Source organism: Alternaria dauci, chromosome 4, assembly GCF_042100115.1.
Source record: "Alternaria dauci strain A2016 chromosome 4, whole genome shotgun sequence".
Lineage (NCBI taxonomy): Eukaryota > Fungi > Ascomycota > Dothideomycetes > Pleosporales > Pleosporaceae > Alternaria > Alternaria dauci.
Window position 1 is genome coordinate 2,687,428 of NC_091275.1, and position 21,581 is coordinate 2,709,008.

General features: G+C 53.1%; 7 protein-coding genes across 7 annotated transcripts; 4 read left to right on the forward strand and 3 right to left on the reverse strand.

Annotated features, from left to right (window-relative positions):
* Positions 1 to 145: 145 nt before the first annotated feature.
* ACET3X_005448 (uncharacterized protein) lies at positions 146 to 1,189 on the reverse strand (the record flags this gene model as incomplete). The annotated part of the gene is made up of 1 exon (XM_069451654.1): positions 146 to 1,189. One exon carries the CDS (start codon positions 1,187 to 1,189, stop codon positions 146 to 148), a length of 1,044 nt encoding a protein of 347 aa, XP_069307492.1.
* Positions 1,190 to 1,534: 345 nt separating this feature from the next.
* On the reverse strand, positions 1,535 to 5,930 carry ACET3X_005449 (uncharacterized protein; the record flags this gene model as incomplete). Its single annotated transcript, XM_069451655.1, has 3 exons — positions 1,535 to 4,461; positions 4,509 to 5,104; positions 5,155 to 5,930. 3 exons carry the CDS (start codon positions 5,928 to 5,930, stop codon positions 1,535 to 1,537), a joined length of 4,299 nt encoding a protein of 1,432 aa, XP_069307493.1.
* A 577-nt stretch (positions 5,931 to 6,507) lies between these two features.
* On the reverse strand, positions 6,508 to 10,288 carry ACET3X_005450 (uncharacterized protein; the record flags this gene model as incomplete). The annotated part of the gene is made up of 4 exons (XM_069451656.1): positions 6,508 to 9,647; positions 9,694 to 9,794; positions 9,859 to 10,009; positions 10,145 to 10,288. 4 exons carry the CDS (start codon positions 10,286 to 10,288, stop codon positions 6,684 to 6,686), a joined length of 3,360 nt encoding a protein of 1,119 aa, XP_069307494.1. The 3' UTR covers positions 6,508 to 6,683.
* Positions 10,289 to 11,937: 1,649 nt separating this feature from the next.
* On the forward strand, positions 11,938 to 13,842 carry ACET3X_005451 (uncharacterized protein; the record flags this gene model as incomplete). The annotated part of the gene is made up of 10 exons (XM_069451657.1): positions 11,938 to 11,946; positions 12,003 to 12,195; positions 12,243 to 12,351; positions 12,408 to 12,504; positions 12,592 to 12,626; positions 12,676 to 12,777; positions 12,829 to 13,116; positions 13,175 to 13,196; positions 13,252 to 13,459; positions 13,514 to 13,842. 10 exons carry the CDS (start codon positions 11,938 to 11,940, stop codon positions 13,840 to 13,842), a joined length of 1,392 nt encoding a protein of 463 aa, XP_069307495.1.
* Positions 13,843 to 14,152: 310 nt separating this feature from the next.
* On the forward strand, positions 14,153 to 15,414 carry ACET3X_005452 (uncharacterized protein; the record flags this gene model as incomplete). Its single annotated transcript, XM_069451658.1, has 4 exons — positions 14,153 to 14,207; positions 14,257 to 14,514; positions 14,563 to 15,294; positions 15,347 to 15,414. 4 exons carry the CDS (start codon positions 14,153 to 14,155, stop codon positions 15,412 to 15,414), a joined length of 1,113 nt encoding a protein of 370 aa, XP_069307496.1.
* Positions 15,415 to 15,956: 542 nt separating this feature from the next.
* On the forward strand, positions 15,957 to 16,983 carry ACET3X_005453 (40S ribosomal protein eS4; the record flags this gene model as incomplete). The annotated part of the gene is made up of 4 exons (XM_069451659.1): positions 15,957 to 16,029; positions 16,095 to 16,458; positions 16,584 to 16,823; positions 16,875 to 16,983. The coding sequence occupies 4 exons, from the start codon at positions 15,957 to 15,959 to the stop codon at positions 16,981 to 16,983; spliced, it is 786 nt and encodes a 261-aa protein (XP_069307497.1).
* A 1,395-nt stretch (positions 16,984 to 18,378) lies between these two features.
* On the forward strand, positions 18,379 to 20,662 carry ACET3X_005454 (uncharacterized protein; the record flags this gene model as incomplete). Its single annotated transcript, XM_069451661.1, has 3 exons — positions 18,379 to 18,571; positions 18,626 to 19,850; positions 19,900 to 20,662. 3 exons carry the CDS (start codon positions 18,379 to 18,381, stop codon positions 20,660 to 20,662), a joined length of 2,181 nt encoding a protein of 726 aa, XP_069307498.1.
* Between the last annotated feature and the right edge of the window lie 919 nt (positions 20,663 to 21,581).

The window sequence follows — 21,581 nt, forward strand, 5'->3', positions numbered from 1 at the left end:
AAGCATATATGTTGTGTGTCTTTTCCATTGTATGGCTGGAGGCATATTCTGTGCAGCTGGTACGTCTCTGGTCATGCTTTCGTTCGTGCCACATCTGCAAGAGAGAGCCATGAGCAGAGCTCCTCGGCAAGTGAAATGCAGCATCTCAGCTCTCACCGCCAGCACCACGCTCAAACACCCTCACGCTACCGTCGCTCTTGACCTGGTATAAGAACTCCTTCCCCCTCCCGCCATCGTCGCCTTCCTTGTTCTCTTCTATGGCAAAGCCCACGTCGAACCACTGCTTTCTCTGCTCAGTGATGCGTATCACACCGCTCACGTCCCTCGCGACACCAGTGTCCAGTATCCTCACACCGAGTATCCTCGTGCTCATGTGCGCGCACTTGACGAGCAGATTGTGATGTGCCATTTCGAGTGGCTGCGGAGGTGTGGAGAGGCTAAGGAGCGGGTTGTCGGCCTGTATATGCGTAAGAATATGCGATACGTTGGATTGCGTGTGAAGCTGTAGCATAAGGGAGGTAAAGTCAGAAGGTGTGATTGCTGGGTTCAGCGCGAGGAGAAGATCGGGGTTGTCGAAGATGAGGAGCGTCTTTCGTTGGGCTGATGTAGCCAGCGAGGCTACGGCGCGGGAGATGGTTGCCTTGATGTCGGCAATCTCGAGGCTCTTGAGTGTATAGTGGCCTGGCGTGCTCTGGCCGGCACTCGCTGGCCCATTCGAGGTATTCATGGCTGGAGCTGGTGGGAGCGGCCCTCTCGCAGGCACTATTCGTCCAGGCGGCCCTCTCTGAGCTGGTGTCGCATTCAACACGGAAGCACGTGGTGTTGTCTGCACACCGGCCTGCGAGTCTCTGCTGAGTGTGCTGCCATCGGTCTCGTTTCCACCAGCACCCAGGCCGTCAACAAAGGCGAAGCGCCCCTCCTTGCTCAGCTTCTCAACATCCAGCGCTGCACCTTTTCTGGCCTCTTGCCGCCAGAAGTCACGTTCTCTCATCCATGACACGAAGACGACGTTGTGTCCCTCGTCCCCGCCATGTTGCGGTGCTGCGGTGCTCAGCGCATTGCAGAGGAACCGAATGAGCAGCCAATTCGCGCTGGCGCCAAGGGTGCTCGTGAGCAAGAGGATGGAGTCGTCGCGGGGCAGCTCGACGTAGGGTTGTAGGAGCGGTGGTATGCGCGTAGAGGGCGGCATTGTGACGCAGGCACCAAGAGGAAATTACGGCTTGCGCATCGTGTGCTGCTTATCGATACCACGCGTCATCATCCTCACAACTGTTGTTCTCATTGACACCATCGTCGCAAACACCAAAGAGCTTGTTGTACGTGTTTTTCTATTTTCTACTTTTTTTTGAAGGTTTTATCGTTTTGTCTACTTTAATGACGGAAAATCAACGCGTCCATGGCCTTCATCCACTCGACTTGATACGAGCCCTGAAGCTAGCCATAAACGCCACCCAACCATCTCCGTCTCCAATACCAAGTTTCGGGAAGCTCACTCTTCATAGTCTCCGCATCTGCTCTGTCCGAATGATCCGCCTCAGCCGCTGCTGGAACCAAAGTCCAAGTCCAGCAAGTCCCCATAACGTGTCACTCCTGCTTCGGTTTCGACAACTCCTATCTCGCTCTCTGCAGTCATACTCGCTCCAGCGTGCTTCTTCTGTCGATTTGGGATACCTTGAGTGTTAGAGGAGTCGAGATGACGCAAGGTGCCACCAGTTGCGATCTTGCCTAGCTCACTAGGAAACAACCATGGGAAGGAAATCAGGGGCATATGTTCCGGCTCCATAGGCCGCACTGGAACTTGTCGTCCGCCCACAGTCTTCGTCTTCGTTCGACACTCGACCAATGCCTCCTCCATCTCTTTAGCGGTAACCGTATACATTGCGGCAACAAACTTCTTCACACAACTCCCGTCGGCTATGTCTCCATTAGCTAGTCCTGCAGCAGCTCGGCACTGCTCTCGGAATTGTGACCTCAGGGCTCCAATTGTCCTACCGAACTCTTCTCCAAATTTATAGTCTCGGCTTTCATGGTTGTGTCCAAGGACGAAGACTGACCAGGCTTCAAATTCGGTCCGGATACTATGTTTGGCCATCAACCGTCGCAACGTCTCGTCGTAAGACTCCTTGAGTTCCGTGGCTTTGTTCAGTATATCATCTCCGAGTTCAAATGCTTCCAAGACGCGCTTGTCGAACGGATTCTCCCACTGGGGCTGGAAGTCTACCAGTTGAACCTGATCGTATAGCTTTCCCAAAATCTTCTCTGAATGATAGATCCGATTCTCTGGAAGATACTTCTTCTCCATATAATGTGGCCACTTCACGGGCTTTAGATCACGGGTCATCTCGGCCGGCAAGCCGCTCTTTGGGAAATCGACAGCTTTGGAGTGCAGCTCGGCCAAGGCTAGACACTTCTCATCGTTCACACCGTCAGCTTGGTAGTCGGCTTGTGCCAGATGCGCGTGCGCTATCTGGCCAAGGGAGTCATTCTTCATGTAGGTGACGAAGAAGTCAGCAATATGCGAAGCGGTGATTGGGTCTTCAGTTTCGACAGGCTTCTCAGCCGTGAAATCCATAGGTGGTACGTTGACGATTTCAGGTATCACGTCGGCGTCCCACAGTACCATGTAATCGTCTCCGTCAAGGTCGCCACCTGAGCACATGTTGGCGAGGTCTCGGTCTCCAGTCTGAGGCAATACTACAACATTCTTCAGGTGACGGAGCATCGGCACATTCACTGCGCGGACGACCCGAATGTCTCCTGGATGCAGTGACGGGTTTCGTGCCAGGATACACACACCCTCAACAATTTTGTAATGGCCTTTCTTGCTGGTATCATCAACCTGCAAGAATATCTCTGGTAGGGCTGACATCTTCTCATCTCTCGTAGCATCAAGCCTAGACTGGGGATCGTTCATATGTCCTCGAAGTGTTGCTGTCTCGTCGACACACCCGAGTACAAACGCCCCATCGTCAACAGCGATACGGGCCTTCTCCTTGAGGTTTTTGATGGTAAAAGCCCTCCAGAGTTTGAGAAGAGACATGATGAAGGGATCCTCAGCTTTCATGAATCCATCCAGTATCATTCCCGCCATTGTTAGGGTGGTCTGATTCATGTCGATGTGCTTCCGAAGCTTCTGTAAAGCTAGCTCTCTATCTACCATGGCGTTCTCGTAATCGTTGATCATCTCTTGTTGTTTTCTAATGACAACGTCATCGGGTACGCCGAGGTATGATAGAACAAGTATGATCTGACGATTGAAGAACGGGGTGGCAAGAGATGACGACCGGATGATCTCGAGACCGTTGTGAGGTGCCGCGAACTTTAGCTGGCTCGGTCTGATATGAACCTCAGGGCCAGTGATCTTGGGATCGAGCGCAAGGACTCCTTTGCAGCCACCGAGACGAAACTGGAACAGAGACGTTGGATCATCGAAGGCATGGGCCAGCCCGAGCTCTTGGGCCGCCATCTGGGCTAAAAAGAGCGATATCTTACCAACTCCGTCTGTGAAGGTATAGCCGTTGCGCATGATATCAGGAATTGCTATGACCTTGACGTTGTGCCGCATTGCGCGAGTAGTGGAGAAGCACTGGCCAAGACGAGCACCAAATTTCGCCACAGTCTTGATGTGACTGAAGTCTCCTAGTGCGAAACGGATATCGTCGGCAGATTTAGACGAAGTAGGTGCGTAGAAGTATGCGCCATGTTCGCGAAATTGTGAGTTGCCGAATGCTAGAAACTCGTAGTATCTCCCTGCGACAACGATGCCATGTTTCATGGCACGGCGTACCCGGTTGAATAAAGCTTCAGCTCTTCCGTTGGGCATGTTGCGGAGTTGACCTTCGGTTTTTTCGTCAGAAAATTTTACCCGAATGAATCTATCGCTGTCCGCAGCATGCTTGCGAATAATGCGGTTGGAGGTCTCCATAATAGGTGATGCGACATGCATCGTGGTCGGGGAGATTATGACCGATCGTTGCAAAACGCAGTAACTGGGAATCTTCTTCTCGAGGTGTTTGACCCGGATGCTGAATATCTCCATTGGATCGTAGTAGGTATGTTGCTTGTCAACTACTTTCTCAAGTAAGTAGACAGCTCGACGAGGCTCCAACGCCGCAAGTTTCTCCAAGAAGTCGCTTGTCATGTTATGTTCCTTTAGGTAGCCGTTCGACAGGCAAGCCTCAAGCTGGTAACGAACTGGGAAGCTCAGATGAACTTGACCAGTGAAGAGGTCGTCGAATACCGATCCCTTCGAATCGGGCGTCGGTGCAAGATGCGGGTGAGTGCCGAATATTTCTTCCTGTAGCAGAGACCATAGTGGCGACACAGCCTTTTCTTTGACTGCGTACTCCTCAATGTTCTCAATCACGACTCCATGGTCAGCGAGAGCATCACTGAATTCCCTGAATTTGAGCCCATTTATGACTGATGCGGCGAAGCTCATGCGATAGGTGGTCCATCGGCCTGAAGGAGTCAGTCGGACATTCATGAAAGACACTAATAAGACTTACCAATATCAATGATAGCGGTATCCTTGTGATTCATCAACGGTGAACCCTGGAACGCCTTCTTGACCGTGTTGTTGACTACATCAGTCGCTCGGAACCAGGTGCTCCAATCATCCCAGAACTTCTCTTTGGAGAAGCTGGTGTACCTTGTCCCATCCTCGAGGCTCTCACCCTCTTCCATCTGCATGAAGAATTGTGGTGGAGAGTCGAATGGGATGATTAGAGCCGATTGACCCGTGGTGTAATCGTTGATCTGGTAGATACGCGAGAGCAGTTTGATTGGCAAACGAAAGCGGAACTTGCGCAGATTATTATCAATATTCATCGAAAATTGAATGTCGAGCTCTTTGCGACTCAGATTCAGCATCATGTAGATATCATCTGGCGATCGTATAGTATGCATAGCAATCATGCTCTTCTCTGCCACTCTGACACCGAAATCAATGCCCTGTAATGGCAGGATGTTAAACTCGTAGTAGCTATTTGCGGGATTGATAGGGCTGGGAACGGTCTTGACTTGGGGAGAAAGTGTCTCGGATCCGATGAGAGCGGCACCGAGACGTAGATTTCGATGTGGAATGACCCTGAAAGGGGGAGGCCTACAAAGAGGGTGTTAGAATGTGCGCGTTATCACATGATATACACTTACCGGAAGATAACATAAGCGGTATTGTCTCGGGTACCAGGAACCATGGCGATGCTGAAGACGGCCCCGAATGATGACATTGCGTGGTAAACGTCTTTGGTCCAATAGTTTTTGGGTATGCCTGATAGCCTGGTCTTTCCTTCCTGATAATGGGCCCAATGCTTGGCTCCATCTCTCAATGTCGGTAGCTGTGAGCTGCGCTGATCGGCTGAGTTGTTGCGTGGGCGATTACCTCCATACCGAGGAGATGCCTGAGTAATCTGTTTTCGTGGGCTAACGATAGGTGGCCTTGCGGTAGGAGGTTTTGAGTCAGTTCGCTTTCTTGCAATGTAGGTCTCATTGATGCTGTGACCATTCAGGTTGAAGGAGGAGAGATGTTTGCCTGGCGTAACGGGTGACTCCATCCTGTCTGGTGGATTGACCAGCTGCTCAGGAGTTGCCACACGAGTGTAAGGATCCTGGGTAGATTGTGAACTTGATTTGGCCTTGAGAGTCGGTCTGTTCGGGTTGTGCTGGCCGGTAGAACTACCGGAGCTGTGGGAGTATGTACGATTCCCGTCTCTGCCAGCACGGTGTCCGCCACAGCCGCCGCGTTGATTGCCACTGTACATGTTGCGAGCGACGAAGGACTTCTCACTATTGGAGCTCGCCTCTGACCTCTGCTCACTGTTTTCAATCGGTTCTCGGTCCAGAGTGCAGGGGCGTGTTGATATGGAAGTGTCGGTGTTGAAGGTGAGAGTCGAGTCAGTGGGATCTGGATCAAGAAAGTGGCAATCCATGTTTATTTGTCAACAAACTTGCTCTCGCTGTGACCCTCAGGTGATGGCGGTAGGAACAGCTGGTGGCGGTAACGAGCGGCCAAATTGAGGGTGACTGCTACTTTAGGAAGGCGCAAGGTCACGGTGTCGAAGCGGCTGGCTGTAGGGATTTTGGGAGGATGGAACGTGATGATGGAGGCTGTTGTTTGCTCGAGCTGGATTGGCAACTAGAGCGTTTGCTTGTAGCCGTTCTGCATCCGGTAGGAGCGAGTCGCGGCAAGTGTGCCCAATATTTGCGTGGTGACGACGGATTCGCAACCTTGTGATTTTGGACCTCAAGGCTGGCTTGTCGTTGAGTAATCGTATGAGGAAGGCGCGGGGTCAAATCTAGGACTACTACACGATAACACACGCAAGTCGGGACGAGGAAGGTGCAGACGGGAGCAAGTTGAGAATGTGATGACAAGTGTAGGGAAGGCGCATTGGAAGAAAGCAGGTAGCCGTGAGGTGTAAGAAGCACGACAACGTCAAGAAAAGAGATTTAGAGGAGGTAAGAGATATACCGTAGAAAACAAGGCTAGCGCTATGGTAAAGCTAACGGAAGGTAAAGGTGGAATTTAGACTTTGTTTAAGGATAGACTGTTGGGTATCTCAGAACTGCCAAATCTCGCATACGTCATGGACCCAGGTGTCCGTATCCAATGCGCAGGGACCCGACCATTGGCCATGTCGCCTTCCTGCCATGGCATATCATATCATATCATAACTTCCCACTCACAGTTCAGTCATAGTCTCATCATCTTCCACCGGCATACGACCAGTGCCTGACATAAAGCCTGGAGTAAGTGGCGTGCCCGTTGCAAACTCATCGTCCATATCAGAACCAGTCTGTTCAAGAGCCTGGAGGCTCCCCGTGGACTTCCTGGCCGACTCAAATTCACTAGCGGGGTCTTCTCCCTCATTGTCTGGCAATCTGAATTCAGCAGTCGTGTGGCGGCGGTTCGGCGACACTGGCCTCAGAGCCCGCTTACTTGACGACAAGTTACGTGAGTGTGAAACTGATTTAGATACCACATCCGCCGTTTGGGTGTAGGGCGTTTGCATTGTCGGTACTTTGAATGTCGGTCTCGGTCTGGCACGCTTGGGTGTTGGACCGCTGCCAAATGAAGAACTCGAGTCGGCAGAGGAGGCGAGAGACGCATTTGTAAAGTTCTCCGTGGTATTGTCAGGTAATACTTGGGTATCAGCCTGAGCTTTTCGCATGCCTTCCTGAGTGTTGATAGCTGACTTTCGTCGTCGATGGGTTCGCGGCTCTCGTACAGTTTGTGGCTGAGTGATCTCTTTGTACGTTCGAGAAGCAGGCCGAGCCGGTCGCAGATGCATAGCCATCATCTTCTGGGCGGTTCTGAATTCTTCAAGTTCCTCTTCCTGCTCTCCGCAGAACTCTTCGAGTTCTTGAATCCTTACTTCTAATGGTGGTATCGAGGCTTGAAGATGCTGAACGACGCTACGAGTCTTTTCGTGGTCCTGTCTCCCCTGGCGAACGCTGTTTTGGGCATTGCGTAGCTGGATCTCTAGCTCTTTGCGTTCCTCTTCAACTCTCCTAGTGAAAATATCCAGATCGTTGGCATGCTTTGCTACAAGCTCTTTCATAGTTTCTGCCGATGAATCTTCAAGTTCATGGTAACTTGTACGCAAGACGTGTAACTGCTGAAGCGCATCCTCAAGCTCCGATTCTTTCTCTTCCAAGTGTTGCTGGTGTTCTATTGCTTGCGCTTCAAGTCGTGCAATGTCATCCGACTGCTGAGAAGTCTTTCCAAGTTCTTTTTCAAGCAGATCTTCCGCTTCGTGGCTGCGATTCTGGTATTGCTCGCACTGGATTGTCAGGTCTTCAAAATCTTTCTTCTGCTTGACCTGAGACTCTCTGAACTGCTTTACAGTGGTACTCAGCTCGTGAATCTTCTGATCGCGAGAGTCGATAGCCGTTTTATACTGGTCCATCGTTGAGCGCAGCTCCGACTCTACTGCGCTCGATCTTTCGTGTGCGGCATTCAAAGCCTCGGTTACGTTTCGCTCTGATGCCTTGAGAGAGGCCTCTACTTCTTGGAATCTAGCATGCATTTGCTCCTTCTCCTTCGCCAACTCAGACTTCTGCTGCTCTAAATGCTGTTGGTCATCTTTCATATCTTGCAAGTCCTTATCAAGGCCATCTATATGATCGATATAGTCCTGTCTTTCTTGGCGTAATGACTCGATTTGATCTTCAAGATGAGCAGCCTCTTCTTGGAGCTTTATGGACCTCTCTTTCTCTAGCCGTAGCGGCTCTTCAACTGTGTTGCAACGCGTCTCGAGATCACTGCAGATCTGTGCCATAGAGCGCATGATAGCATCTCGCTGATATTTGCTTTGGCTTTCTAGCTCCGAGTCGAGACGTCTTCTCCAATCTTCTAGATGCTGGCCTGTGTGTTGTGTGCTTGCTTCTTCGAAGAGAGAGACTGAAGGTTGATTCAAGCTTCCCATCGAGTGCAAACAAGCATTCGATACCGCAGGAAGGTTTCGCTGCTTCTTGATGAGAGCAGTGACGACGGGTTGTGGTATCTTCGATTCTCCCGGTTGCGCCGCAAGAGCGATGGTGAGTAAAGAAGCAATTGTGGCAGCGACTAACCGCCTACGCATCAATGCTGCGTGTGCGTAGCAGCCGGTACCTTCTTTTGTTATGACGAGATCGGCTAGGTTCGCAAGTTTTTCTTGCAAAGTCTCTGATGACAGTGCACGAAGCACAGTAACTCGTAGGATGTCAGACGTCATCGAAGCAGTGGCCAGCTCATCGATAGTGTCAATAAGATTAGAAGCTTCGCGGGAGCCTGGATGTGAAGCACACGCTGCTAAGATACCTGATACGAGTGCTACAATAGTGCCCTCCTTGATATGCACTGCAAAGGCTGGCAGTGATGAAGCAAGAAGCTCGGCAAAGCTTTCGGGCTCTGCCATACGAGGAGCTTCCAATAAACACACTTCGTAGCGTGCGACGATGTCTTGCGGTAGGCTCTGGGAACTCGAGAGTATGCCAAGAAAAGACAATGCCTCCAACTGAACGGGTAGACTCGCATCGGAGCTTTGTACTTTGGAAAAACACTTGCTGTACAGGGTGGCCGCCGAACTGCTAGACCGAGGCCAGTTATCCTTTACGTCTTGGCCAATGAACTGTAAAGCTCGAGATGCGATGCGTATGCCCTCGACAGCCTCGTCATCCTTGATTCCTCCTCGAAGAACCCACACTACGTTCAAACAGGTCAGCTCGATGGTTTTGTGTGAGTCCTTGGTTGAACCGAACAACTTTTGGCCCGAGGGCGTTGTCCAATGTTGTCTCAGCCTTTCCGTAGATGTTGGCTCCTCATCAGTAGGCAGGCTTTGCAAGCTCGCAACTCCTTCGGGATGCTCTGTAAGGAGTACTATACCTTCCGCCCATAAGAATAGCATAGAAGACTGTACAACTCTCTTGGATCTGAGTATGTTGCACAACTCTGCATCGAACCGCTGCCTCAAGTCGCCCGGGAGAAGGCTGTAGAGCCGACGACATGCTCCATTGAGCATGCGATACACTGACCGTAGTGTACCGTAGTTTGGTTGCTGTGTAGCGTGTTCGAAAACATTGAGAAAGAAAGTCTGTGCTGCAGCAGGCAATGGAACCGCCTCAGGCAATGGACGAGAGAGGAGAAGCACACATAGCTCGGCGTGCTACATGAGATTAGCCAGGAACGTACCTTGAAGTTTGCGTGCTCACCTGCTCGAAGTCGGACTTGGATGAGCTTGCCTTCTTCAGTAGAGTATGAAGAAGTGTCGGTTGCAGGACCAGTAGTTCATCTCGAAATTCTGGCGCATGACCTGAATCACCTTGTCAGTCTGATTGCGTGCCCGGCGCCAGAGCGGAGAGCGATAAGCCGCTTACACAAAAGATGCAGCACACGCAACGTGTAGGCGTTCAGAGGTAGTGCATCGAAGACGATTCTGGCCAGCCTGTTCACCGCACAGGGTGACTGGTCTTGGACACATGACCGGATAGTCGGTACGTCTGCGCCAGCCAGAAGATCGTATAGGTACTATGAAATCTCGCGTCAGCTCAGCGATGATGGAACGCATATGCAGCGAGTCATGTGCTCGAGTTTGTGGCCGGGCTAGTGGTGCGACGCGCGGATGCATTGGGCGTTGGGAAGTGAGGGGCAATATGTACATACGGATAGCGAAGGGGGATATGAGCATTCGACAATCCTTGTCAGTTCGGACGTCAGCTTTGCGGTGATATCCGCCATGTCGGCAGAGTCTGCTTGAGTTCGGATATGGGCCGGATAGTCGTTGTGGAGCGCGCGTTCGTTGTGCATATGGAATGCGAACGCGTTTGCTGTTCGCGTTCTCCCGACAACCGAACTAGGCGCCGACATCACCGACTTCCGCATCCGTGTCACTGCACGCGACCATGCGACGTCTCACATCCTGTGCTTGCGCATGCACCACATTCATGGATGCTTCTCCATTGACGTCAGCCATCTATGGATCGTACAGCCGCTGTGCGCATCACTGCTAGTCTTGCAGGCGTGGTGGGGCGTGTTCTATTCTCCGCTCACAAGTCGCCTCTTTATTGGCGGCATTAGATTGTACGCTTTCTTTGCTTTTGGCAGCTCCTCGCGCATAATACGCAGCGCTCTACAATGCCGCTCAACGGGATATACACGGTGTTGCGCTTCTGTACCATAGAGCTGCCCACCTCGAAGCTGAAGCCGTTGGCGCGGCCTCTACAAACGTCGCCGGGGCGTTCCGCCTTCACCGGCATGCAGAGGCCTATGATCAAGCGTGGGGTGTAGCAAACGTCCATGTGCAGCATATTCCCCCCACTCGCGCGATTGTCAGCCAGCATCTGGACTGCACAGACAAGAGCAGTAGAGTTTAATGAGGTAATGGTATCACGGTGGCCCAATAGACCATGGCAAGTCTGCCGCATCCCTCAGCTCTCTACAGGGCTTCCAGGCGCCGCTCTTGAGCCTCAAACGCCATGGGCATAGGATATCAGGGTAGGCAATGGTGCCTGGCATACGCCTCGTCTGCCACTCATCTCGACCTCGAAAAGAAAGCATGCAGTGCAGCAACGCACCTCGCAGAGTTCCAGGCCCACAGCTCTGGTCCTCGTCTGCAGCTGTTCGGGGGCCCTAGCGAACGCCTCGTCACGCGACGGCATGTCGTCCGGAATGTCATCCAGCGTCACCTGTCGCCACGATGCGTCTCGCACCAACACATTTGCTTGCCATCGCCCTGGCCTTCCCCGCAATCACCTTGCGTGTATCCAAGCCCCCTTGCAGGTGATCATGCACGACTTCATGTGCTGCGTGAGCCGAAAAATTTGATACCTGAGATTGGGAATCTAGTCAGCCTCCCACGCTATCACTGGCCCATCCCGCGAATTTTAGGACATGTATTGCAACTTTACCTGTGCGCTGGCCAACGACATTCAAAGCGATACCCGAAAGAACAATCGCGCCAACTGCGTTTAGACTGAGATATCTCTCCCCGCTCTTACTGTGTTTGCCGTCCGCCTTCCAGATCCACAAAATGCATACGGCAGCCTTGCTACCGTTCGCCCATCTACTCTTCCTTCACCCTAGTTCGGTAAATGCGCCCTGAGCGATATTTAGCAGAAGCGGCTTCGACTTTTTAGTTTCATCAGCCATCCCAACAACTGATTGCATCTCTCTTTCTTCTTTGCTGTCGATTGGTCATGTTTCGCCAGCCAGCAGCGCGACTGAGGCAAATAGTCTCGCCTTTGCTCAAGCGAGGGGGCGCCCGAGCACGCACCGGACGCGAGCAGACATTCAGATCCGAGCATTCCCAACGGCCATTTTGGAACTCGGGAAGGGTCTTGCTGTTCTCTGCAGTCACCGGCACAACCACCTACTTCTATGGCGCCAACGATGAACCTCACAGAATCCAAATGCCATGGCTCAAGTCCTCAGGACCCCAATATGCTTCCAAACACGAGATGGTGAAGGTGGGTTCGCAAGGCGTGCAAGGATTCACACGCCTCAGTCACTTACCTGTATGCAGGCAATTGAAGAATTAAGGGCGACACTTGGAGAAGATGCTATTAGCACCGATGACGAAGACTTGCACAGACATGGCTACTCGGAATGGTCTTCCATAAACATCGAACAGCTCCCGGTTGCGGTGGCTTACCCAAAATCTACGGAAGAGTGTTCCTCGATCGCCAAGGTCTGCTACAAATACAAGATACCCATGAGTATGTTTACTAGGAGAAACGAGTTGATGGATGCTGATAGCGTACAGTTCCTTATTCTGGTGGATCAAGCCTGGAGGCCAACTTCTCAGCTCCGTTTGGTGGAATGAGCATCGACTTCTCCTTCATGGACCAGATTCTGGCCTTGCACGAGGACGAGTAAGTGCGAGATCAGCTCAGCGTGCCAAATCGACGATACTAACGTGGCTGCGTAGTATGGATGTCGTAGTTCAGCCGTCGGTACCCTGGATGAGTCTCAACGACCAGATCAAAGACTCTGGTCTGTTCTTTCCAGTCGACCCCGGCCCATCGGTACGTGTTTATGTGTTACACTGCATTGCAACCGACTCGCGAAAACCCCAATGCGGCAATCCGAACCTGTGTTAACGGACGTGGCAGGCTCGAATTGGAGGCATGGTTGGTACAAGCTGCAGGTGAGGTCGTCGACAGTTGGTGGCATGTTACCCATAGCTAATTTCACAGTGGAACCAACGCGGTGCGATACGGCACGATGAAGGATTGGGTCATTAATCTGACCGTGGTCCTCGCAGACGGCACAGTCATCAAAACAAGACGCAGGCCCAGGTATGCAAAATTGTTACAAGTTCCGATTTGAGAACGACTGACAGCATCTAGAAAATCGTCGGCAGGTTACAATCTAACCAACCTCTTCGTTGGCTCCGAAGGAACACTGGGCATAGTGACCGAGATCACTTTGAAACTCGCTGTGGTGCCCCAAGAGACCAGCGTCGCAGTTGTGACTTTTCCCACGATCCGGGATGCCGCAGCAGCAGCTTCCAAGGTGTTGCGTGCTGGGGTGCCAGTGGCTGCAATGGAAATCATGGATGACGTGCAAATGGGTGTGATTAACAAGGCCGGATCGACGACCAAGAAATGGAAAGAGTTGCCGACCATGTTCTTCAAGTAAGTTGTCAAGACAACCGTTTGGCATGTGAAAGCATCGACTAAGAGCCGCACGCAGATTCTCGGGAACCAAGGCAGGGGTACGTCAGCCCTATGCGGCCTGCATTTACCCAGAACGAAACTGACTGCATGTAGGTACAGGAGAATATTGAGCTAGTCAAGTCTATTTCGAGGAAGCACAAAAGCGGAGACTTTGAGTTTGCTGTCACTGCCGAGGAGCAGAAGACACTATGGTCGGCGCGCAAGGAGTCTTTGTGGAGCATGTTGGCGCTCCGCCGTGAAGGTGACGAGGTGTGGTCAACAGATGTCGCAGTGCCTATTTCCAGACTGCCCGACATTATTGGTATGTTGTCACGCTAAACTCGATATCGGACCGGGTTTGCTGATTTGTCGATAGAAATCTCCAAGAAGGAATTGGACGATCTCGGCCTTTTCGCGAGCATCCTAGGGCACATTGGAGACGGCAACTTCCACGAAAGCATCATGTACAACAGCAAGGATCCCAGAGAGCGAGCGGCTGTCGAGAAATGTGTTCACGACATGGTCCACCGTGCGCTTGAGATGGAGGGCACATGTACCGGCGAGCACGGCATCGGGCTGGGAAAGAAGGCATCGCTGGAGAAGGAGCTCGGTCTCGACACCATCAATGTGATGAGGAGCATCAAGGGCGCATTGGACCCGTACTGGCTCATGAACCCGGGAAAGATCATGGACGCTCAGGCGTAGAGTTGCATGCCAACGCGGCACATTTCATCTCGTTTTGGCTCCTCGGCGAGCACCTATGGGGAGGATGTCTGACGTTCCGGCATCTGCTAGGGCATACATAGATTTCTCGGCATCTCCATGATTGAGTGTCATTTTGGGTTGGTAATGAAAAAGTATGATTTACGACAAGGAAATGGCCGTGTTCGAGATGCTCGCGGGCATGGAGACCTCCGTGATCGGCTGGCGTCGCGTTTTCCACCCCACTCCCCGCGTCATACCTGAACTTTACGAACTCGATTGACTCAATACCTCAATTCCAGTAACCACCACAATGGACGCCGAAAAGTTCACGTCTCCAAGCAAAAGCTTTCCCAAGAAGAAGTGCGGTCAGTGCAGCATTTCCATTTGAAGATTTGTTGGCTGATTCAATTGCAGGTGTACTCGGCGCGACTGGTTCGGTCGGTCAGCGCTTCATCCTCCTTCTCGCACTACACCCACACTTTGAATTACACGCTGTCGGAGCTTCTGAGCGATCGGCCGGCAAGAAATACAAGGATGCCGTCAAGTGGAAGCAGGCGCTGCCTTTCTCCGAGCGCATTGGGGAACTGGTGGTGAAGAAATGCACACCCGAAGAGTTCAAGGACTGTGACATGGTCTTCTCTGGACTCGACAGCGATGTCGCCGGAGACGTCGGTAAGTAAGGGACCATGCGCTCAGAGCAGGAAACCTGACGCGTTACAGAAATGGCCTTCCTTAAGTCCGAACTAGCCGTCTTCTCCAACGCGAAGAACTACCGCCGTGATCCTCTCGTACCGCTCGTGGTACCCACCGTAAACCTCCCGCATCTCGACGTCATCAAGCACCAGCGACAACATCACAAGTTGGAGAAGGGCTTCCTTGTGTGCAACTCGAACTGCGCAGTCATCGGTCTCGTCATACCCTTTGCAGCGCTACAAGCAAAGTTCGGTCCGATAGACCAGGTCTCCGTCGTCACAATGCAGGCCGTGTCTGGCGCTGGCTACCCCGGCGTAAGCAGCATGGACATCATCGACAACGTCGTACCCTTTATATCAGGCGAGGAGGACAAGCTCGAGACGGAGGCATCCAAAATTCTCGGCAGCGTCAACGACGATGTCACAGGATTTGTAGACCAGCCCATGAAGGTCTCCGCAGCATGCAACCGCGTGCCGGTGCTTGACGGACACACTGCATGCGTATCGCTGCGCTTCCAACGCCGCCCACCTCCCAGCGCGGAGGAGGTCAAGCAGGCAATGCGCGAGTATGTGTCTGATGCGCAGAAGCTGGGTTGCCCGTCAGCGCCTGCAAAGGCTATCGTGGTCATGGAGGAAGCGGATAGGCCGCAGCCGAGGCTGGACAGAGAGACGGATCGGGGATATGCTGTCAGTGTAGGCAGGATAAGGGAGGATGAGGCGGGCATCTTCGATCTGAAGTTCGTCGCACTGAGCCACAACAGTAAGTCTGACTTGCACCTGAGGGCGTTTGGGGCGTTGCTAACTTGTCGCAGCTGTGATTGGAGCGGCAGGTTCGTCGATATTGAACGCAGAGGCAGCGGTGCTGAAGGGCTATGCCTAGTATCGATACAAAAAAGTCATAATTCAGACAAGAAAACTTGAATCGTTTTTAAAAGACCAGTGCATGACAATTCAAGTACTTTTTGAACATGATGTGAGACGAGACGTCAGCGATGCTGTTTCATACTACGAAAAAAAATCGTTTTTCTGAGTTGTACCCTATCTATACCACACTCTAAAGGTATGCATAGCATTTTACGTTCAGAATTTATCAAGAAGTCATAGTGTATACCTGTAGTATAGGCTTTGATTCGTAGGTACAACTTGATAAAAACGAGCCCTTTGTACAAAAAGATGCATCGTGATGCGAGAATATGCCATCATGCTCCCCTCTAACTCAATGAGCACAGTACGGTATTTCAATCTTCTGCTTGTTCGGGCGGAAGAATCGTCGTTGGCGTTACACTGATAGACACTAGGGTGGCTTGGCGGCGCTAGTCCCTCGCCTAGCACACGCGCTTTCAATATTCGTTGCACCCCTCTGGCGAACTCTTCGACAGGACCTCCGACAACCTCGACGACTAACCTCACACAACAGTCAAAATGGCCCGTGGACCCGTCAAGCACCAGAAGCGCCTCAGCGCGCCCTCGCACTGGCTCCTGGACAAGCTGTCCGGTACGCGCAACTCCTGCAGTCGACGCAGAATGCAACACTGGGAAATCAGAACTGACACGCTCCAGGTGCCTACGCTCCCAAGGCCTCGCCCGGTCCTCACAAGCTCCGCGACTCCCTCCCCTTGATCATCTTCCTCCGCAACCGCTTGAAGTATGCGCTCAACGCCCGCGAGGTCAACGCCATTCTCATGCAGCGCCTCGTCAAGGTTGACGGCAAGGTCCGCACCGACTCGACCTTCCCCTCCGGTCTGATGGATGTCATCTCCATCGAGAAGACTGGCGAGAACTTCCGCCTCATCTACGACACCAAGGGCCGCTTCACCGTCCACAGGATCACCGACGAGGAGGCACAATACAAGCTCGGCAAGGTCAAGCGCGTCCAGCTTGGCAAGGGCGGAATTCCCTACTTGGTTACGCACGATGCGCGAACGTAAGTTCACGCTCTATCAGCCGTTGGACCATAGTTTGGGCTAGGTGTCTGAGGGAAACCTCGTTCACCAGGCATACGACCAGGGTCTGGCTATGTCAGAATTGCTGCTAAATTTTTTTGTGTAGAATCCGCTACCCCGACCCAGCCATCAAGGTCAACGACACCGTCAAGATCGACCTCGCCACTGGCAAGATCACCGACTTCATCAAGTTCGACACTGGTGTCATCGTCATGGTTACCGGTGGTCGTAACATGGGTCGTGTCGGTGTCATCACTCACCGTGAGCGCCACGACGGAGGCTTCAACATTGTCCACTTGAAGGATGCTGTTGACAACGAGTTCACCACCCGTGAATCCAACGTCATGTAAGTTGGACGTCCGATTGCAAGCACAACTGGTTTCTAACATGAGTTCAGCATCATCGGAAAGGAGAAGCCATGGATCTCTCTGCCCAAGGGCAAGGGTGTCAAGCTCTCCATCGCTGAGGAGCGTGACCGCCGCAGGGCATACGCCATCGCCCACTAAACGTGTGGCGGGCGTAGTTGTAGGTTAGCATATGAAGTACCCACGAGTTCATGACCATAGGTGCAGGACTCGGATCCCAAAATTCAGGCGTTCGTGATCACCTGTGGGGAGGTTGATCGGATCTGGCGTATCTGCAATTCCATACGAATACCATGTGAGGTCTGAGAATCAAGCAAATAAACACTTCAGTCTTGCTCCCCAATACAATGCTTTGAACGGATGTGCTATACGTGGGGCGGAGCAGGCTTTGTGCCGGCTCGGATCGCCTTATGCGGTAGGGGCTAGCAGAGGCGATAGGGTTCAGACAAAGAGGATGTCGCGTGGAATGCGATAGAGTGCAGTGATGTAGGTTGGTGGCGTTTGGCGGATCCTTTTGTGGAATCAGGCTGGGGTGGATAGGAGGGCGCTATATTTGTGCGCTGTTTCGAGAAGTCAAAGCATTGCAATTGATACAGGTGCAGCGTGGACAAAGCAAGCAATTCATGCTTGACGACGGGGCGGTGGTGATGCTCGTTGCGCTGCCTCAGGACTGGGAGCATGAGCATGTGCGTGTTTCAGGCGATGGGCAGCCTCGTCTTGGAGGACACAAGTGGCAGGCGTTGCGTACCTGGAAGATGACGGTGGGTCGTGCGACTAGCGAAATGAGACGATAGACATCCTTGTCGTCATACTCGGGAGAGCAGCGTGGACGCGCGTGGGACTCGGACTGAGGCTCCGAGGACAAGCAGAGCGGCAGGGTCAGACAGACACGGTTGCTGCGAGGGCCAGGGGCGCGACACAATGGCCTGTCTGTGAAAGAAAAATTACCGCCGTCGAGTGTCTGTCTCGCTTCAACAAGCATACATTCACTGCGAGACGCGGTAGACGTCTGGAACAAGGTCAACGGCGAGATAGCGTGCCGCCTGCCTACCAAGTTTATTGCAGCGACTAGCCCGGCATACAGTAGCTTCAACGTCTGCTTCCCGTCGATTGGCTGCGCGTCCGCTCGTTTACTTGCGCTGCTGCAGCACCGTCTGTCGCTCCTGCCTCGAGCTCCGCCCACCACCTGTCTGCCCCCTCGACGCCCACCACGCTTCCCCGCAAACCCCCCAAGCAGCCCAGCAAAACGGCCAACGCGGACCAGCTGTGCGCCGTACCCATCGCGCCTTCTGCCACTGTCGCATACACGCCTCGCGGTGGCCCAATGACACAGCAGGCATTGCCTGTGTAACCTCACTCGTCGCTCGTTTCACGTCTGGACAGGAAGAGTCGCGCGCAAGGCACGTTCTACGACTGCGCCCACACTGCACCCCGTCTGCTCCTTCACACTTGGGGCGCGCAAACTCCCCGACCGGGCCCTTTCCAACTCCACGCCCTCGCATCTCGAGAGCCGGTCTCTGCTGTCGTTGGCCCGCCATGTTGCGCCCAGCGACCCCATTGTCCATACTGTTCTTCGTCGCATTCGTGCTGCTGCTGCTCTCAACGCTCTCGACGCCTCTCATCAAGAGCATTCCCCTCGCTACCTATCGCGGTGTCCACTTTGGAGTCCTCGGCTACTGCGAGAATGGCGACCAAGGCTGCAAAGGCCCCATGATCGGGTACAACACAGGTATGGCTCCATGTGTCTATCATGTGCGACGACAATGCTAATTACTGCATGCAGAGAAGCTGTTTGCAGGCGAAGACAGCTCCGACTTCTCCCTCCCCTCCGCCCAGCGCCATGCGCTGTCTTCCATCCTCATTGTGCACCCCGTCGCAGCCCTCATGACGCTGATTTGCTTTGGTCTCTCCGTTGCCGCCCACTTCCACTCGCCCGCCCATTCGCCGCGTTATCTCCTCGCCCTGCTCATATTCACGTTTCCGACCCTTTTGGTCTCGCTGCTCGCTTTCCTGGTTGATATCTTGCTCTTCGTTCCACACGTAGGATGGGGAGGATGGATTGTTCTTGGTGCTACCATCATTATCGTCGCAAGCGGTATCGTCACCTGTGCCATGAGGCGCACACTGGTCAGTCGCAAGGCGCGGAAGAGGCGCATCGCCGAGAACGACGACATGAACGGCCAGACCTACTATGCGAACCGCAACAACGCGGCCGTCACTACCGAATTCCCCAAGGCTGAATCGCCGCCCCCTCTCTCTGGTGAGACGATGACTTCTGGCGGTATGCCAAACGGCAACGCGGCCTACTTTGACTCTTCCAAGCCCTCGCCGACCGACGACATGACACCTCTCAACCAGCGCAATCCTTCGCTCAAGACAGTCAGCAGTGGAGGGGATCGCTCAGACAACATGAACCCACCGAACCGTGGTCCTTCTGGTCGTCGACAGCCATTGGATCAGTACGGCAACCCGGTGCCACCTATGCCAAACGACGGATTCGCCATGATGAACGGTGCTCCACGCGGAAGAGGAGGTCCAATGAGGGGCCGGGGAGGTCCACCAAGAGGCGGGCAATACGGTGGCCCAAGGGGTGGAGGCTACGGTCCAAGAGGAGGTATGCGAGGACCTCCACCACCAGGATGGAACGGTGGCGGACGAGGCGGACGACCTCCGAATGGACCTCCAATGCAAGGCCAGCCGCCAATGGGTCGCGGAGCGCCTCCCCCAGGATATAACAACAACAACTTCTACAACCAAGCACCGCCGCCCCGTGAACAGTCACCATACGGCAGAGCACCTCCGCCTGGTCAGGGACCACCGCTGCCAATTGGCCAAGCCATTGAGATGGACAACCGCACAGGCACGCCTCCCACCAACTACGGACTGAGGGAGAGTGACGGCGACGTTGCAGGCATGCTCGCTCTCCAACAGGGTGGTTTCCCCGCCGATGCACCCCAAAGGCGGCCATCTGATGGCATCATGAGCCCAACCAGCGAATATTCCACAGAGTGAGTACTGCCTATGCTTGGTTTGGTATATTTTGTTAACGTCGAGCAGTGAATCCGCGCCACGGCAGCAGCCTCTACAACAACAGCAACCGCCTATGCCACAGCAACAGCAACAGCAATACATGCCAGTGCGACCAGGGTGGAATCAACAACAGGTCCCGTCGGACCAAACACTGAGCACTTTGAACAACAGCAGCCGCGGCCTATCGCCAATCCAAGACTCGCCTGTCGAGATGCCTGCTCAGCTATCCCAGGTTGGTGGGCCCAACAGGGCAGAACGCAGTTCCGACTACTACGAAGACGTAGATCCCAGATTCGCAGAGCCTGCACAAACCCAAGCGCCCCCACCACTACCAAACTCACTCAGGCCTGGTGGTTTCGCTCCCCCCAATCCCAACTTCCTCTCAACAACAAACTCTAGCGACACCCATCTCCCACGCAACAGCTCCTACGATGACCTCCCAGAAGGCGCGCGCTCACCCGCCGCGAGCGAGGCCTCACACTTCACCTCCGTCTCACAGCGTCCTGTCAACCCCAACTGGCGACCCGAGATGGGTGCTGCAGCCGGCCAATTCGCGCCTTTCCCGGGCCCACGTAGACCCATGCGACAGGAAGACGTCATCCTTGAAGCCAACGCTGCGAACCCCGACTTTATGATTCCTGGTGCGGGTCGCGGCCGCGGTCGAGGACGTGGCGGCCCTGGTGGTGGCAGAGGAAGGGGCGGGGGCATGATGATACCTCCTGCTACTATGATGGGACCAGGACCTGGATTGACGAACCAATCGAGATATCCGGGTGCTAATGCCATGTAGGGATGGCATCTGAGTATCTAATGGTAACGGGACACTGTTTTGTTCCTTTACCTCTTTTCTCTTTTTTTCACAAACTCTTTTGAGGTTCTCTCTTCCAAAGGTGTACAAAACTTTTCGTTTGCATCTGCACACTTGAGCATACCTTAATTTCTAGTCCGGCAATGGGCTGTTCGTCCTGGCCGCTGTCACTCAATTCTTTTTACCTCTTCCTTTTCTACTTCTTCCGCTGGACCGGATGGAAGGGAGATGAAGATATCTCTACTCCGCCAGTCCCGAGCTTCAACAATGTTCTCATGGTAGCGGATACCCCAGCCGACTTTGTCGACTCTTGTTTCCATTCTGTTGTTGTCCTTGGTTTCCTTTTACGAATACACATGAGCGCCTCTTCGTCCTCTTCCGCTTCCGCTTTCCTTGTTTTGTTTTGTTTTTCATCGCGAAAGGGTCAGATAAATGATTAGCCCTGGGAACATGGGCGGACTTTTTTTTCACACTTTTAACAACGAAGTCCCGAATGAGAGGACGTGGAAACTGTTTTGGGTGGAGAATGGACTGTACATAGGCTTCTGATGGAGAATTTGAAGGGATGTTTGTTGGTGGGGATTGCTTGCATGGGTGAGTGGAGGATGGGAAGATGAGATAGCGAATACCAATGTTCAAACTTTTCCACGAGCGAGGCAGCGATAATGTGAACTGAGCAGTATATTTTGTGTTTGTCGATACATCAACGTAGCAGTCTTGTGGTGAGCCAGAGGGTGTGCTCAAAGGCCGAATCTAGCCGTGTCCTCTCCGTCTGACATCGGCATGCCGTCGTCATCAGACACGTACACAAAGACTTGTGATCAAGTTGTGCTGGGACTGTTGACAGGCCACGTGATTCATCTTGACATGGGAGGACCCTATATCGCGGATATAAATCTTC